The 17,745-nt window shown below is 45.5% G+C and overlaps 1 protein-coding gene across 1 annotated transcript in view; it reads left to right on the forward strand.

Annotated features, from left to right (window-relative positions):
* The window catches only part of LOC113023521 (neuronal membrane glycoprotein M6-a-like), a 34,402-nt gene extending 16,984 nt beyond the window's left edge, over nt 1-17,418 (forward strand). The window contains exons 2-7 of the mRNA XM_026169595.2: nt 863-1,055; nt 2,505-2,661; nt 3,362-3,515; nt 10,474-10,550; nt 10,630-10,695; nt 11,588-17,418. Of these exons, the coding sequence (XP_026025380.1) occupies nt 863-1,055; nt 2,505-2,661; nt 3,362-3,515; nt 10,474-10,550; nt 10,630-10,695; nt 11,588-11,740 (800 nt within the window). The 3' untranslated portion in view covers nt 11,741-17,418. The remainder of the gene's footprint in view (nt 1-862; nt 1,056-2,504; nt 2,662-3,361; nt 3,516-10,473; nt 10,551-10,629; nt 10,696-11,587) is intronic.
* The last annotated feature ends 327 nt before the right edge of the window (nt 17,419-17,745 follow it).

A 17,745-nucleotide genomic window follows, 5' to 3' on the forward strand; every position in this document is an offset into this window, starting at 1 on the left:
CACATTTGAGTTACTCACCCCCCTTCCTGTGCTGAATCGTAGAATGAACGAATCACTCACTCACTCACTAGTCATGTCCAAATTCATGGGCTGCATCCTCCTGAGGACCCGTCCTTCGCGGTCTAGGTGGGCCGGGTCCTCAGAAGGTCGGGTAGGCCGGAAGTAAACGGCTATGGAATTGGACGGTCTAGCCTTCAGATTTGCGTCACCGCTGTCTCGGTGGAGTTTAATAAACTCAGCCGTCTGCTCCTTGCTATCTAAAATATAAAAGAACATTGGCGTAAATTCTTGATTGTCTCACACTTCTGTTTAATCAGCCACGAAGGACACACCCGACCCATCCTTCAAATCTGGGGAATTTGTTGGCCGCATTCGGAGGAGTCTACGAATTTGGACAGCCTTCGTCACATCACTGTGACGTAATCGGCCTACAAACGCGTCCTCATGAGGATGCAGACCATGAATTTGGACGTGACCACTCATTCACCACACATTTGAGGAAAATACTAATAAAATAAATGTTCCCTTTAAGAATCTTAATTTTTTTTTTTTGCTCTTTTTTGCGCTATAAAAATAGTTGTTTTTCTTTTTCAATCACTCATCTTAGCAGTAGGATTTACATGAAAATAGAAACAAATTAAGTTTGAATGAAAATGTAAATTTTTTGCACTCTCTGGTCAACTGACTCAGTGACTCAAACAAAAACCCATTTTGGTGAGTGACTCATTCAAACTCAGTAAAAAAACTTGAATTTACCATCGTTCCTCATAACCCCGCCCCGTGTCTTCTCCTTTGCTTTCATCATCGTCATATAGAATTTGTCGAACTGCAGTCAGACTCACGGTTTCTGTCTCTGTCTCAGGCTGTAAGGAGTGCTGCGAGCGATGTGTGGGCAGCCTGCCCTGGGCGTCGCTCATCGCCACCATCCTCCTCTACATGGGCGTGGCCTTGTTCTGTGGGTGTGGCCACGAGGCTTTGAGCGGCACCGTCACCATCCTCCAGAACTACTTTGAAGTCATTAGAGCCCCGGGAGACACTCTGGATGTGTTCACCATGTAAGTGTTTCATCTTTTCTCTGTACGGAGTATTAATAATCACTCTTAATAATCACAAACCCCAAACAGAACGAGCTGAAGTCAACTGAAGTGCATAGCCTGTATATAAAAGATGAACGCAGCCATTGGTTTCAGTGTTTTCTCTTTTTTTCTAATTGATAATGGGTCCTAATTGGTGCATCCCATCGATAGTCAAAGGAGCTTGCTCTTTCGAGGATGCCAATGTTCACATTTTGGACAGAGAGGACAGATGGTTTGAAAGAGGAGTGAAAGAAGCATCTATGTCCACTGTGAGCGACCATCTTTGAACAGAGGCGGGGTTTACGACACCAACTCTCTGCCATCTATAATCCAGTTTTGAGATCCCTCCCCAGACGCCTGAACGCCCACTCACATCCTGGGCCATCTGACCTCAGGAATTCGCATGATAAGGTGGGGCCAGGTTTCACAATGAACACACCTGAAACTCTGGCTGATTGGGACCCACACCCAGTTTCACACCTTGGCTCAGGCGATTAGAGGATCATCAGGGGTCCTTTTGTCCCTCTGTGGGGGGAAACTCCCACTAGGTTTAAATCTGGGACTCTCCACCATTTGACCTTAGAACTGAAGAAGCTTCTCGGATGAGAGGTGAAACGTCTTCAAGCAACTTAAAGAAGTCCAGATGCTTTCCTTTGCAAGCTCCTTTGACTACGATGACCTGGAGGACTGAGAACCTTCACAGACATCCCATCGCTAGTAATATCCAAAATAAAATTCTAAAACTTCACTCACCAGAAATGGAGCGTAGGCTATTTACAGCACAAGAAACTGTATTATTGGGCACAGTTTGTCTCAAGTTCAGGCCACGCCCCTTCCTGCTATACAGCTATAAATCCCTTGTTGGCCCACACAGTTGTTTGTTCTAGTTTCTTACCCCGCCCCTCCAGGCCCGGGAACCCGCACCTCTTCCTTTATTACGTGGTCTCCAACCTGCAGCCTTTGAGCTAGCTCGTAGCCTCTGGGCTAGCCTGTTGCTTCATTATTATTAAAAGTGTTTCATTCACATCATCGTTGCCATCCACCTGTCAATCAAAGAGACCACGCCCCTAACCGTGCATGCAGTCATGCCGTCTGTAAACATGATTATTTCTGCTGTAACCTTTTAACAGTGTAGAGACCGACTCACTGCTGGAGCTTCTAGTGGACACTACTGGAACTGCAGTTTTTGGCTCTTCAATGTTTTTAAAAAAAAAAATGTAAACAGACACACGAGAAAATAAAGATAAAATTAGGAATGGCTACATTTACACCACTTACATTTTTAATGTGAATAAATCCTCCATGATTCTCTGGTTTCTGGCAGTTCCTCGTGGTGATTTAGCTGAAGAAGTCTGAAGAGCACTCGAAGCATGAAAATAAATAAGCAGTCATTAATTAGCGACGCTGTGATGTGTGTCCTCTCCGCAGCATCGACATCCTGAAGTACATAATTTATGGCCTTGCAGCTGGATTCTTTGTGTTTGGAGTGCTGCTGCTGGTGGAGGGCTTTTTCACCACCGGAGCCATCCGCGATCTCTACGGAGAGTTCAAGATCACTGCCTGCGGACGCTGCCTTACTGCATTCGTGAGTCAAAACTTCTAAAACTCGTCAAGACATATTTGTGTTTAAGTTAGTGTTAATTTAAACAAAGAAGCTGCTGGAAGGATAGACGTGGTGACCCTTTCCTATTTTATACAAACTCCACTTTGCTAATGAGGGCCAATAATTAGCTTGATGTCACATGACCATAAATGACCGCAAAAGGTCAGCATCACTGATATTTACTTGGATGTGCAGAGTAGTATGATTCATATTGACCATTATTGACATTAAAGTTGTTTTACACACACACGCACGCACACACACACACACATACATACACACAGTGATTACGGCCCTTTTTAAACATCTACAGTTGCTTTTATCTGGATCAAACACTTATTTGCACAAACTTTATAACTTATAACTTAAGTGATGTCGTTGTGGCACTTTAACGTTTCCTGCAAATAAATGTTTGCAGTAAACAGCACAGTCATGTTCATCATGTTCATCACAAAAGTACTGTTGGTTTCTGAGGTTTGTATTCGTCTAGTCAGCTACATCTGGAAACTGTGACAGATATTAGAGTGGCGTGCATGCGTCAGTGCAGCCACTCAGCTCTGCGGCTGATGAAGACGAATGTGCATTTTGCACTTTTTTTAGTCCAACCTGAATAAAGACTTTTGTGAGCTCTGCTGAACGCGATGCACAGCAGTGCGAGACTAACGTGTGCCTGTGTTTGCAGCTGATGTTCCTGGCCTACCTGTTCTTCCTGGTGTGGCTCGGGGTGACAGCATTCACCAGCCTGCCGGTCTTCATGTACTTCAACGTTTGGTCCATGTGTCAGAACACCAGCTCGGTGGAGGGAACCAACCTCTGCCTGGACCTGCGTCAGTTTGGTACGCAGACTTTGGACCCTTTGCTCTTTGCACCCTGATGTTAAATGAACTTCCAATCATGAACAGCTACATTTCTAACTTACAAAAGAATTTCGTTTCTTTGTGGTTAGACCTCTGCAGGGTTTGCACAACGCATTTTCTGAGTTTGAGGTAAACAAGGAGGACTGGTTTTCCCAGTTTGATGCAGTTTATGTGAGATGCTGTAAACAGGAAGACTGACGAGTTCAGCTTGATGAGCTCAGCTGCCTTTAAACAAATGACTGTAATTTCTCCGTGCTGCTGCTCCGAGCTCAGACCGGCCCCTCCCATTGATCCGTGCACCTCTAATTTATGTGTGGAACATCTTTTCCTTCACTTTGTTGGATTTAGCAGACTGGAAATCTTCTTCATACGCTGCTGTTCAGATTTTTAACTCAGCCTGTTCTTTGTTCTGTGATTAAAAGTAAGATCCTGGATCACCCGATCGCTGCTTAGAGCAGGCAGGTTAATGGTGACTCACCAAAACACCAAACTGGCACATATCATGGAAAAACCTGTGTGTGTGCAGAAGAAGTGCCAAATACCAGCAGAAAGCTGCAAAGCCTTCCAGGCGCTGCAACGACATCCGAGAATCGGACGCTCGAGAGGAAAAACATTGATCTGAAATATCTGCAAATTCATTAATGACAGAAAACGTCCGAGCTCGGCCTGTCGGTCGGTGTTTCTGGTGTTTGATGAAGTCCTGAACATGTGTTTGAGGGGTTAGACAGCTGAGCCTGTGTGAAATGTGGGTGTGACTGAATAACAGCAGCGACGGCGGTCTGGCTCTCTTCAGACATCCTGAGAACAGATCACAGAAATGTCAGGAAGCAGTAACGGGACATGTTTGTCTCTGGGTGTCGCTGCCTGCATTCACTCAGGAGCCACGGCTCCACCTTAAATCAGTACAATGTCAGATGTCATTCGGCATGTAAGGTGCCAGAAGTTGGCCCGGTTAGGCCCAGAGGTGCCAGCTGTCTGGGTTCTTTATGCAGATTATTTTTCTGCCTGATTATCATCACTTGTCTTTCCAAACAGCATGTTAGCACGACTTAGCTCAAAACCTCCTTAAATGTTCACACAGACAGACTTCAGCTGGTGGATGCTGCACATTACTGTGTGCACGATGCAGCACTGCCCACCATGTTGTTCTCAGGATGCCTACATTAACACTTACACCCCCGGAGAGCAGTCATTTCGGGGTAGTACCTTAGACCCCCGCGGAGTCATCATTTTGCGTTTCTACCTTTAAAAGCCGGAGAGCAGTCAAATGCTGGAAGTGGAAGCTAAATTGGCTAGTCATTCATATGTATATTGGGTCGTTACCTAGGAATTCTGGAGGGAGGGGATTGGGGGAGAAATCAACACACATGAGTCTAGGTCCTTTGTTGCTGACATTTATTGATAAAAACAGTAGTTTCATTTCATGTTATTTCCTTTTTCATTTCAAGCAAGGAAGTGGATGTAGTTAGTAAGTAAGATATTTCAGACATTATTCTGACACAGAGGAGGAGATACTGGAATTATAATTAGTATCTATGCATGCATTTGTGATTTTGTTTGACCTTCCCATTGCTCACAATTTGAATTTGTTCACACTGCAGATGAGTGTCTCAGTCCCCAAACAAGCTCTCTTTTTCGGTGGAGAAGCAGTCTCCTCATCCGCAGTGAGTGTGGAGAAATCAACACACATGAGTCTAGGTCCTTTGTTGCTGACATTTATTGATAAAAACAGTAGTTTCATTTCATGTTATTTCCTTTTTCATTTCAAGCAAGGAAGTGGATGTAGTTAGTAAGTAAGATATTTCAGACATTATTCTGACACAGAGGAGGAGATACTGGAATTATAATTAGTATCTATGCATGCATTTGTGATTTTGTTTGACCTTCCCATTGCTTACAGTACAAAAAACCAACCATTTGTACACATATGTACTAATAATAATAAAAAGTGAGTGCAACACTGCAACCCGTCACCCCGTCGTTCAGTGGTCGTTGATCAGTGGTCCATTGTGGCACCATTCAGAGCACTGGTACAATAGTACCAGCAAGATATGGGAAGACATTGCAAATGTACTTGGATTTTAGGTTGCAAGCCACCCAAAACTTGATCCCAAACTTGTCAGGTTTACTTGCAAACACTTGGAGTGTTTCAGTATGCCATCTTAGGGAGAACTCAACACACATGTAGGTCCTTTGTTGCTGACATTTATTGATGAAAATAGAAAAAAAACCAACCGTTTGTACACATGTTTACAAATAATAACAAAAATTGAGTGAGTACATTACAACATTTTCAGCAATCACTCACAATCCTGGCACTGCCACGGTATCTGTCGCCTGCATTTACCACATGTGTACCTGTAGCAGTGAACACATCGCACAGTGGCCTGATTTTTTTTGCATCTGTGTTTGACCTGACACGTGGCCCTTTTTCCAGGGCTCGGTGTGGAGGGTTGTGTCCGAAGCAACTGTTCTTTTCTTTCCTTCTTCGCAGCTACATGAGAGTGAGCCAATTCGGTTGCAAGGGCTACCAGGAAGTCCACCCGTCTTTCCTTCGTCCCGGTGCATTCTTGATACAGCACATGTGCATTCAGTGCTGCCATGTCAATCATGTTATAAAACACGGCAACTGGCCAGCGCCGTGTTCCTTTGCGGACAGTGTACTCCCGAACCATCTGGTCCATCACATCCACGCCACACTTTGTCTTGTTGTAAAGGGTGACAGTGTTTGGCTTCCTTTTGGTAGTGTTTTCGGTCTGAACCACGCTGTGCATGCTGCTAAGAATATATACTGTCTTCTTCCGTTTGGCCGCATACGCCGTCAGCGTGGCAGCAGAGGTTGAAAACACCTAAGAAATAAGATAAATTGTTAATTCCATAGCCCTTTTACACACAATGAAACACATAAACATAGAACCACAAAAGACCTGCAACATACCTGAGTGGTGAATTCATTGCGATCTGTCTGTCTAGTGGATTGAGGAATTTCCCTGCGAATCTTGTTGACTGTGCCGAGGATGGTGGTTTTCCGTCTAAGAAGTTTTTGCGCAAGTGAAAGCGATGTGAAAAAATTGTCAGTGGTAACATTTCTGCCCTTGTCCAGGAATGGTTCCATCAGCCTCATAACTACATTTTCGGAAAGTCTCTCCCCAGTGGGACGATTGGGGTCCTTGCCAAGATATGGGAAGACATTGCAAATGTACTTGGATTTTAGGTCGCAAGCCACCCAAAACTTGATCCCAAACTTGTCCGGTTTACTGGCAATATACTGCAGGAAACTGCACCGAGTTTTTGATGGGAAAAGCTGTTCATCAACGGTGATATGTAGACCAGGGTTGTAGCACGTGATGCAGTTGGTGACAAATGATCCCCACACACTGGAAATTGCTGCGAACTTATCAGTCTTTGCTCGATCACAGCGGGTGGACTTGTCATCAAAGCGTAGGTGTTGCATGATGTCTTGGAAGCGGTTTCGTGCCATAGTTCCAATTATCTGTGGGTTTCCCAGGTTTGCTGACCAGCAGTCATTTACAGATGGAACCCTGTAAACCCCCCGCAAGATGACAATAGCAATAAATGCCATTAGTTCAGGGAGGTCCATGAACCAACAAACATGCTCCGTTTGCTGTGCATGTTGAATAGTCCATTCTTGAATGCTACGAAGCATGTCAAGAGTGATGAAACACAGGAAGCTCTGAAGGCGACTCAAGATACTTCTCCTGGCCTTAGCCGTTGGCTCTCCATCTGCAGCGTACGGTTCTATAGGGGTGAAAGGGAGACGGGTCCCCACATGTTCTTCACGCCACACTGTGCCATCTTTCGCTGTCTCAGTCCCCAAACAAGCTCTCTTTTTCGGTGGAGAAGCAGTCTCCTCATCTGCAGTGTGAACAAATTCAAATTGTGAGCAATGGGAAGGTCAAACAAAATCACAAATGCATGCATAGATACTAATTATAATTCCAGTATCTCCTCCTCTGTGTCAGAATAATGTCTGAAATATCTTACTTACTAACTACATCCACTTCCTTGCTTGAAATGAAAAAGGAAATAACATGAAATGAAACTAACCGGAAGACTGATCAGACAGCTCTGAGTCCGAATCCGGCTGAACTTCTAGGTCTTCTCCATCCGAGTCACAAGGGTCGACTTCCGCCAGGATCATTTCCAACGCCTGCTGGGTGGTGAGTCTTCTCTGCATTTTCTTTCCTTGGAGAGGAGGTCCGTACACCACAGGATTCTTCAGGGCAATGAAGGGTTAGGCTAAGTGCAGTGAGATTGTATCATATATATACCCTTGATCACAATTGATCAGTGGGGTCAGGTCACACTGATCAGCGGGGTCACACCCCCGTCGTTCAGTGGTCGTTGATCAGTGGTGCCACAATGGACCACAGAACGACGGGGTGACGGGTTTCCTGCAGTATATTGCAAGTAAGCCTGACAAGTTTGGGATCAAGTTTTGGGTGGCTTGCAACCTAAAATCCAAGTACATTTGCAATGTCTTCCCATATCTTGCTGGTACTATTGTACCAGTGCTCTGAATGGTGCCACAATGGACCACTGATCAACGACGGGGGTGTGACCACATAACAATGCAACCCGTCACCCCGTCGTTCAGTGGTCGTTGATCAGTGGTGCCACAATGGACCACAGAACGACGGGGTGACGGGTTTCCTGCAGTATATTGCAAGTAAGCCTGACAAGTTTGGGATCAAGTTTTGGGTGGCTTGCAACCTAAAATCCAAGTACATTTGCAATGTCTTCCCATATCTTGCTGGTACTATTGTACCAGTGCTCTGAATGGTGCCACAATGGACCACTGATCAACGACGGGGGTGTGACCACATAACAATGCAACCCGTCACCCCGTCGTTCAGTGGTCGTTGATCAGTGGTGCCACAATGGACCACAGAACGACGGGGTGACGGGTTTCCTGCAGTATATTGCAAGTAAGCCTGACAAGTTTGGGATCAAGTTTTGGGTGGCTTGCAACCTAAAATCCAAGTACATTTGCAATGTCTTCCCATATCTTGCTGGTACTATTGTACCAGTGCTCTGAATGGTGCCACAATGGACCACTGATCAACGACCACTGAACGACGGGGTGATGGGTTGCAGTGTTGCACTCACTTTTTATTATTATTAGTACATATGTGTACAAATGGTTGGTTTTTTGTACTGTAAGCAATGGGAAGGTCAAACAAAATCACAAATGCATGCATAGATACTAATTATAATTCCAGTATCTCCTCCTCTGTGTCAGAATAATGTCTGAAATATCTTACTTACTAACTACATCCACTTCCTTGCTTGAAATGAAAAAGGAAATAACATGAAATGAAACTACTGTTTTTATCAATAAATGTCAGCAACAAAGGACCTAGACTCATGTGTGTTGATTTCTCCACACTCACTGCGGATGAGGAGACTGCTTCTCCACCGAAAAAGAGAGCTTGTTTGGGGACTGAGACACTCATCTGCAGTGTGAACAAATTCAAATTGTGAGCAATGGGAAGGTCAAACAAAATCACAAATGCATGCATAGATACTAATTATAATTCCAGTATCTCCTCCTCTGTGTCAGAATAATGTCTGAAATATCTTACTTACTAACTACATCCACTTCCTTGCTTGAAATGAAAAAGGAAATAACATGAAATGAAACTACTGTTTTTATCAATAAATGTCAGCAACAAAGGACCTAGACTCATGTGTGTTGATTTCTCCACACTCACTGCGGATGAGGAGACTGCTTCTCCACCGAAAAAGAGAGCTTGTTTGGGGACTGAGACACTCATCTGCAGTGTGAACAAATTCAAATTGTGAGCAATGGGAAGGTCAAACAAAATCACAAATGCATGCATAGATACTAATTATAATTCCAGTATCTCCTCCTCTGTGTCAGAATAATGTCTGAAATATCTTACTTACTAACTACATCCACTTCCTTGCTTGAAATGAAAAAGGAAATAACATGAAATGAAACTACTGTTTTTATCAATAAATGTCAGCAACAAAGGACCTAGACTCATGTGTGTTGATTTCTCCACACTCACTGCGGATGAGGAGACTGCTTCTCCACCGAAAAAGAGAGCTTGTTTGGGGACTGAGACACTCATCTGCAGTGTGAACAAATTCAAATTGTGAGCAATGGGAAGGTCAAACAAAATCACAAATGCATGCATAGATACTAATTATAATTCCAGTATCTCCTCCTCTGTGTCAGAATAATGTCTGAAATATCTTACTTACTAACTACATCCACTTCCTTGCTTGAAATGAAAAAGGAAATAACATGAAATGAAACTACTGTTTTTATCAATAAATGTCAGCAACAAAGGACCTAGACTCATGTGTGGATTTCTCCCCCAATCCCCTCCCTCCAGAATTCCTAGGTAACGACCCAATATACATATGAATGACTAGCCAATTTAGCTTCCACTTCCAGCATTTGACTGCTCTCCGGCTTTTAAAGGTAGAAACGCAAAATGATGACTCCGCGGGGGTCTCAGGGTAGAAGCCTTCTTGACTTGACTGCTCTCCGGCTTTTAAAGGTAGAACGGTAGAAGCTGGGAATTCCAGTGTTAAAACAAAAGGCACCACCAGAGGCCTTGTGTGCGCTCGCTCACTGCGCTGCCATCTGCTGTTCAACATTTAGACTGCAGCAGGCCTCAGTCAGCAAACTAATGAAGATTTCTCAGGAGGAAAAACATTAAAGATGAACTCCTGGTTCATGAGGCGCTGCGCTCTGGACTGTGATTACTTCAAGGCCGTTCCCAGCGGCCGACAGTCCAGGAGCGGGGAAGCGTTGATCTTGGTCAGCTTTAATTAAAGAAACGCAGGGACCGTCCGAGCGCTGCGATAGGCAGAGATTCCCCGGTTCCTTCATCAACCACAGAGGACGAGGAGAGGCTAACAGAGCATTTGTGCTTCTCAGGAGCGGTGACCATCTCCGAGGAGAGGAAGTTGTGCACGCAGTCCGAGAAGTTCGTCAAGATGTGCGAATCCAACGAGGTGAGAACGCAGCAAAAACACGTACACGTGATAACCCGTCAGCACAAATCCACCGCATCATGCGTATGTTGTGTTGCAGCTGGACTTGACCTTCCACCTGTTCGTGTGCGCACTAGCAGGAGCAGGAGCTGCTGTCATCGCCATGGTAAGAACCATCATTCTCATATCTGATTGGTTATAATTTGTTCTGCCATTATGGTTTTTAATGATTGGTGCAAACGAAGGAAACAGACATCGTCCCTGCAGACAGGGAGACAAAAGAGTCAGAGTGTAAAATCCAGTCCTGCACGTCTGCAGTGAGACAGGCGGTGAGTCACCGGCGTCTCCAGATCCGAGGCGTGGAGACGCTCACGTCCTTCCATCCTCGCTCCAAGCACACATTCACAAACCTGAGCCTTTCTGAATAATCTCCGATCTTTCCCGTGCGCAGATCTGTACAAGAACCAAAGCACAGGCACTCGTCCACACACACAAATCTGTTGTGCGGCAGGAAGCAGCGTGAGGGACGTTTCATTTGTCAACTTACTGAAGGGGATGAAACCGCGTGGTGCTGCATGTGAATGCTAAAATGCTAAAATGAAGAGTATATCACACACATGGCACAGCAACAGCAGTGAGTTGCTGCGCCGTGCTTTAACACTAGGGGCCGCCAGAGGGAGCGGCTCGTGTGCACAGTGTGGGATTAACGGCATTAGACTCGACCCGTGTTCAGGGCTGTACCTGTGTTTGCTCCAGGAAGGTGACTACATGTGCACTTCCTCTATTAAATTCAAGTAAACCTGTTAAAAACATACAGCTGCTGTTTTTAGCCCTGAGTGGCAGAAACAAGGTAAACACATCCTGTCCTCCTTCTGCCTTTAAAGGCGACATGTGACCCCCTCATCTGGCCTCCCCCTCCTTTTCCTGCAGCACTGATGTGATGGTGTAGGAACAGTCCAAACCAGCTGATCCCAGATAAGCCGCTCAATCTGTCTGCAGCGTCAGCGTGCAGCGGACGAGTCGGTGATGTTTGATCAGTCTCCTGCGTTTCCCCTCAGGTGCACTTCCTGATGGCTCTAGCCGCTAACTGGGGCTACCTGAAGGACGCCAGTCGGATGCAGAAGTACGAGGACATCAAGTCGAAGGAGGAGCAGGAGCTGCACGACATCCACTCTACACGCTCCAAAGAACGCCTCAATGCCTACACATAAACACGCCGCCACGAGGAACGACACACACACACTTACCTGTCAGACACACACGCACACACGGGTGAAAAAGATTCATTCAAACAAATTTACAGACACGAGTAGGCAGAAATTAGAGGATAAGAAACCCATGAGATCACCGACGCCCTCCTCATCCTCAGCTCTGATCATTGCTGGTCTGCTCCAAGTTTAACACGATAAATCGTCCAGATTCACCGAACATAAAGCGGTCAGACATTTTAGTCTGAAGGTTTCTGAATGTGATGGTGTGAGTTTTCAGGCCTTTCAGAGTAAAATGCTGCACAAACAAAAGTTCTCACTGCATAACATAGCGTAACGAGGAAATGCCAAAAATCACCGCGGACGAACCCAAAGAAGGAGAATTATTTCAATCTGATCGCCTAAAGACTCCAAACAGCAACGATCTACAGCAGACGCATGAGGACGGCGTCTGTGAGCTCATCGTCAACACACACACACACACACACACACACACACATGGAGACATGTAGATGTGACTGAATGGTCGGTGTTGTTTGGTGGTGTCATGCTGTGTTGTGTCGTTCGCCACGCTATGATGATGGTGTCACAGAGAAATAAGGTCCCCGAGGAAATTTGTGCCTCCCGGGTACAAATGGGTAGCTTTGCCAACTCCCCCCACCCCCTCCTTTCTCCCTCCCTGACCTCTGACCTCTTCACGTTGAGCCCAGTTTCATTAGTTGTTTCGTAGTTTCTCGTGTGGTCGTTTGCGGCGGTGGGGGGTGGGGCGGGGTTTTGGAAACAAAAGCACTGGATTGGTTAACATCCAGCAGATGGTCGGAGACCCGCCTGAGGTTAGCGTTGAGCTCGAGCTTTGGTTATATTGTTTTCAACCATAACCACGGGCCGATCACGACGACCTGCAGGAGAGATTTTACCCGTTAATTGCGGAGCGCCGATGATCGCAGAAGAATCGATGTCACGAACACGACCAAATTCTCTCAATGCGTCTCTATTTCTGCGTATCGTATTCTTCTTTTTATTCTGAGGCTGACAGCACGCACGGTGGCAGCGGGGGTGCAGCTAGTGAAACGGGGCTCCCTCCTCCCCCCCTCTTCGTCCCCTGATTGTAAAAACTTGTGATTCGTCCTGAGAAACAGCACATCTTAGCAGCACAAAGTCTTTTAGTCATCATCTCATCCGTCTGTTACGTAACGTTTTCTCACTTTTCAGGGATTTTGCCACATTTTTATTCGGATTCTTTCTGTGTGATTTTAGCACCGGGGTATTTAAACGGGGGGGGGGGGGCTGTAACATTACCAGGTGATGATTCAGTATTTCAGCGATTCTGCACACACACACACACACACACACACACACACAAGCGTATACACCAGTCATCTCGAGCGATTCGTTGTTCTCATGCTTCCTGTTTTGCGTTCTTTGGCGACGCCCTGATGCGACCAAAACGTTATTTGTAAGTTGAGTCAGAAAAATCAGCGACACCAACCGCAGGCTGACGGCGGCAGAGGATCGGCAGGAATTCTGGGTAGTGTTTGTGTGTTGGCGGTGGTGGAGGTGGTGGTGTCTGAAGCAGATTGTAGGGCGGAGGAAGAGGAACGACATTCCAGCGAATAAGCTAATGGTTCAGGGCTGAGCTGCTGGACTGTGGTTGCCGGCTGCTCTCGTGTCCTGTAACGCTCTCCTCGGGTTGCTGGGTTATTCTGGACCAGCGGAGCTTCCCAGTTCTCCACAGTCGCAGTTCACCACGCGAGGTTTTATCAGCAGATAAAAATGCAGTCAACACATTTAATAAGCTCGACGTCCTTCTAACGCAGTGGGCTCAGGTCCAAACGCTGTTCGGTCTTTGTTCTGTGTTCAGCAAGAGAAGAAGAAGCGTGCAGGCGAGGATGGTGATGACTCTCTATCTGCCAGTAGAGACGACTGAGAGCGAGATGAAGATGATGACATGATGGTTTGATTTGATGAGACTACCGGCACACACACACACACACACACACACACACACACACACACTCCACCACCGCCATCACTCTGAGCCATAACTCTTTACTTTTCATGATGACATTTCACTATTTTATTATCAACTTTTAATCTTTGAAACTTTTTAAATGTGAAATCATTTAATTAGAAAAAAGAAATGTGTTTTTTTTCTCTTTTCCTTTCGCGTGTGGGCGGTGCTAAAGCGCTGCACCGACGTTAACTCTGTATAAAGATATACATATATGTGAAACAGTCGAGGTGAGCAGCCGGGAGGAGGATTTCCTATGGGTTACAGAGTCCGGAGGGGGCGGCGGTTCAGTCCCAATGTCCTGATCCTCTGCTCCCCGCGCACAGCTGCACTTACACCTCGACGCTCCCGAGCCGCAGTAAAAGGTTTAAACCGGCGCCTCGGCTCCAATAACCACGACGACCAAAGTCCAGATTCGCTGGCTTCACACGTTGGTCATCCTGATTTGTTGTGACTCTCTAAACAGTTATTTTGGGTCGCCATCTGCCTCAGCCAATCAGCACGTGGAAAACGTTGTTTGCCGCCAGCTTTGTGGCTCGACGTCCTGCTCGTGTGTTTTAAATACTTTAATGACCTTATAACCAGTGTTGCCAACTCCTCAGTAAGGAAAATCGCTATTGGCTGTCCCAAAAGTCGCTAGAAGTTGACAAATGACGTCATCGTCCAATTTGCATAATTGGTCATGCTAATCTATTTGTAACCTATGTTGTTGGAGAGAGAAATAACATCGTGGAAGAGACATAAAGTGAGTAAAAAACGTCCTAAATGCAGTTAGAGTTTATTTAGAACTACAAATTAAATTTCTTTTAGCAATTATTGTTTTTTAATGTCACAATTCCAACCCTGCTCCTTTACCCGGGCTTGGACCGGCAAAAGTGACCCGAAATTGGCACTCTGGTGGAGTTACTGTCTCTGTGTGTTTATAAGTAGTTTTAAACCTTGTGATCCACAAAACAGCATAAGAGTAAAAGAACTGACTGCGTTACAGTCAGTGCGGAGCAGCGGCTTCGCTCATGCACGATTCATTTGCCGTTTGGACGCACAGGTGTGAACGTCTCCTGCCCTGATAGCAGCGGGGGGAGGACTGTCCTCCACCCGTGAGCGCTTTGGCACGGGTGAGGTGCCCACGGCAGCACCGCTGCTTGTTGAGAGTAAGAGCGATACGCGCTTTCACGTCAAAAAGTCGTCATAAATAAGTCTCCAATAACACCGGAAAAAGTCGCCAGATTTGTCGCTAGTCGCTTTTTAGAAAAAAAGTCGCTGAAAACTCGCTAAACATAGCGACAAATTCGCTAAGTTGGCAACACTGCTTATAACTTAATGCTAAAAAACTAATTTCACTTATTTAAAAAATGTGTGCAAGCTGATTGGTTTAAACTCAGATAAAAGCTTTGATGTTAGACAGCACAGATGCTGATTGGCTGAAGCATTCACGGGACGCCATCCAATCAGGACGTGTTGGGAGCGTCTGCGTTTACAGCAGACATAAAGAGCAGTTAGCGTCTCAAACCGTGCTCGCTGCTTCGTGTAACTGCAGCTGACCAAAGTACAAAAAGCACCGCGGCGTCATCGAGGGGCGCCTCCGCCGGACTCGCGTCCTGTTCAGGTGTGTCCCGGCTGCACACGGTCAGTATTTTTAAGGGTCTAGTTTTACAGTAACAGTATTCTATCATTTCATTGCCTGACAATGGATGTCTTGTCAGTGTTTTTAACCTCAGATAAAAGAAAAAATAGTTTTTTGTGCACTTATTGACCATCGTGAGCTCTCTCTCTTATTCTTGGTGTGTAAGTGCATTGAGATCCCCACTGTGGGACCCGTGTATAGTCTTGCAGCATTGGTTATAACCTGAAGAAATAACAATGATGAAAACGAATGAATTCATAATAATGAAGATAATCTTATACTACATAAAAAAGACAGTGACTCTAGTTGTTGTTTGTGGCATGGTTATGCATTCAATGGTCATAATTTTAACGATTAAAACAAGACAAAAAAAAGTCATTTTTTTCCACTGGCGCTGTTCTGCTGTTTTTATTTTCCACTTTTCCGTGTGCAGTATTGCCGTTCCTGTTGCTAATGGTGTTGCTAAGCTAGCTTGCTTGCTCAGTTGTTTACCACCAGAGCAATATATTGTAGCAGTTTGACAAAATCGAGACGTTAAAAACAACAAGTCCATTCAATTTACGGCATACAAGTGCATGAATTTATGATTGCAAGTCTTCAGTGATATGATTATGGTGTTCTGTATTGTTTATCCTAATAAAGCGGATTTGCAGATGTGGTGTAATGTATTGCTCTGGCCACCCGTTTCCCTGCACCCACCTCTGCTCACGTGCTCCTCCTCGCCCTCCTCGCAAACGCACGGCTCGGACGCTTTCAGAGCCCGTGGTGGATTTCAGACGAATGATCGGAAACGCAGAATTCAAACTTCCAGCGCTGCTGGATGTGGAGGACCACAACGGCCATTGGTTAAAAAGGACGTGAATAAATTAACAAACACGTCTTTAATGCAAAAATAATATTTATACAAAATAGGGTTTCTTAGCTTAATTGTTTTTGGAATTAGTCCTCTGTTTACTTTATTTCCCCTTTTGGTTCTTTCTGTGTTTCGGCTTCATTATGCAAGCAAGACCCAGAGAGCTGATTCTGCTCACCTGGGTGTTACCTTCGGTCACCATCCAGGTGACCAAATGCACCGCTGAATCGTCTCTGGGTCAGCGACGGTGCGCCGACTCCTCCTGGTCGCTGAACCAAGGTCGGTCTCTGCGAGGCAAACGAATCAGTCGTGTTAAGTTTGGCTTGTGTTCGGTGCACAAACACGGATGCAAACTCAAACGTTAGTTTATGCAAAACTGTCAGAAATACTTAATAATCTGAATGATGGCAGTTTTGGTCGTCCACAGTCTGAAGGTGAAGAAGAAAGGAGCCAGACTGTCGGCTGTCAGTGTGGCACAGAACAGATTTGGCCCAAATGAAACCAAAACACCTGAGACAGGTGACCCGAGAGGCTCAGCCCGCTGTTGTAGTCGGGTGGAGGAGGACGTGAGCAGCTCGCTCTCCATTCGTTCAAGTCTCCTCATCTGACTGTCTAACCCACATGTAAAGACGAACGCGTGTGATGACACGTTCTGATCCTGCGTCCTCTCGGTCTGCTCGCTGACCGCGGCTGAACCATTCCAGGATCCCGAGCACGGGATCAGAAACCCGAGCGCGTCGGCGCGATCGAGCATGAGTTTCAATGACATGACGTCTGAGTTCCAACCCGCTGTGAGGAGGTTTACCGTGTTCCCACAGCTCTGAATCACAGGGGGAGATCAGACCCTCTGTGCCTCTTGTCCATCATGAAGTGAGCCGCAGATCTAACAGCTGATGATGTCAGTCCGTGACCTTCCACTGATCATCGCGTGTTTCAGATTCATGCATTATGTGAGGTTGGACATTTTGGACGTTGGAGGTCGTTTTTTTCTGTTTCTCTATAGTGTGCTAGACTTTTTGTACTTCACTCTGGTTGCTTAGTAGCAGGCTTCATCTGATTCACTCCTCCATCTTTGTACATATGTGTGCCAACAGCTTGGGCAGACAGTGGCTTTTTTATTTGTAAAGACATAAACTTGCTTGCATATATAAATAAAATGAAATAATACACTTGTGTACTTGTTAATAAGGGAACATCCTGAGTTTGTGTCTTCATTTCTCTCACAAAGTCATTAGAAATAATTAAAAAAGGATAATGAGGATGTTACGTCATCCTCACACTGAGTGATGAAACATCAACAGACCAACGTGTGGCGCAGAGGATGAATAAAAGACGCTTTATCACACGCGGCCGGATCATCATCCACGATGGAAGCTGCTGTGATTCATATTTCTGGTGATAGATACAATAAATCTGATCAGAGTTATGAAGGACGTTTATGCACAAAGGCCTCACACCAAAGGTAAAGCTAGTCACGTGATGTCACCTGCTTCATGCAGGCCTTTATCCAAGGAAAGGAA

The sequence above is a fragment of the Astatotilapia calliptera genome, chromosome 6, assembly GCF_964374335.1.
Source record: "Astatotilapia calliptera chromosome 6, fAstCal68.1, whole genome shotgun sequence".
Lineage (NCBI taxonomy): Eukaryota > Metazoa > Chordata > Actinopteri > Cichliformes > Cichlidae > Astatotilapia > Astatotilapia calliptera.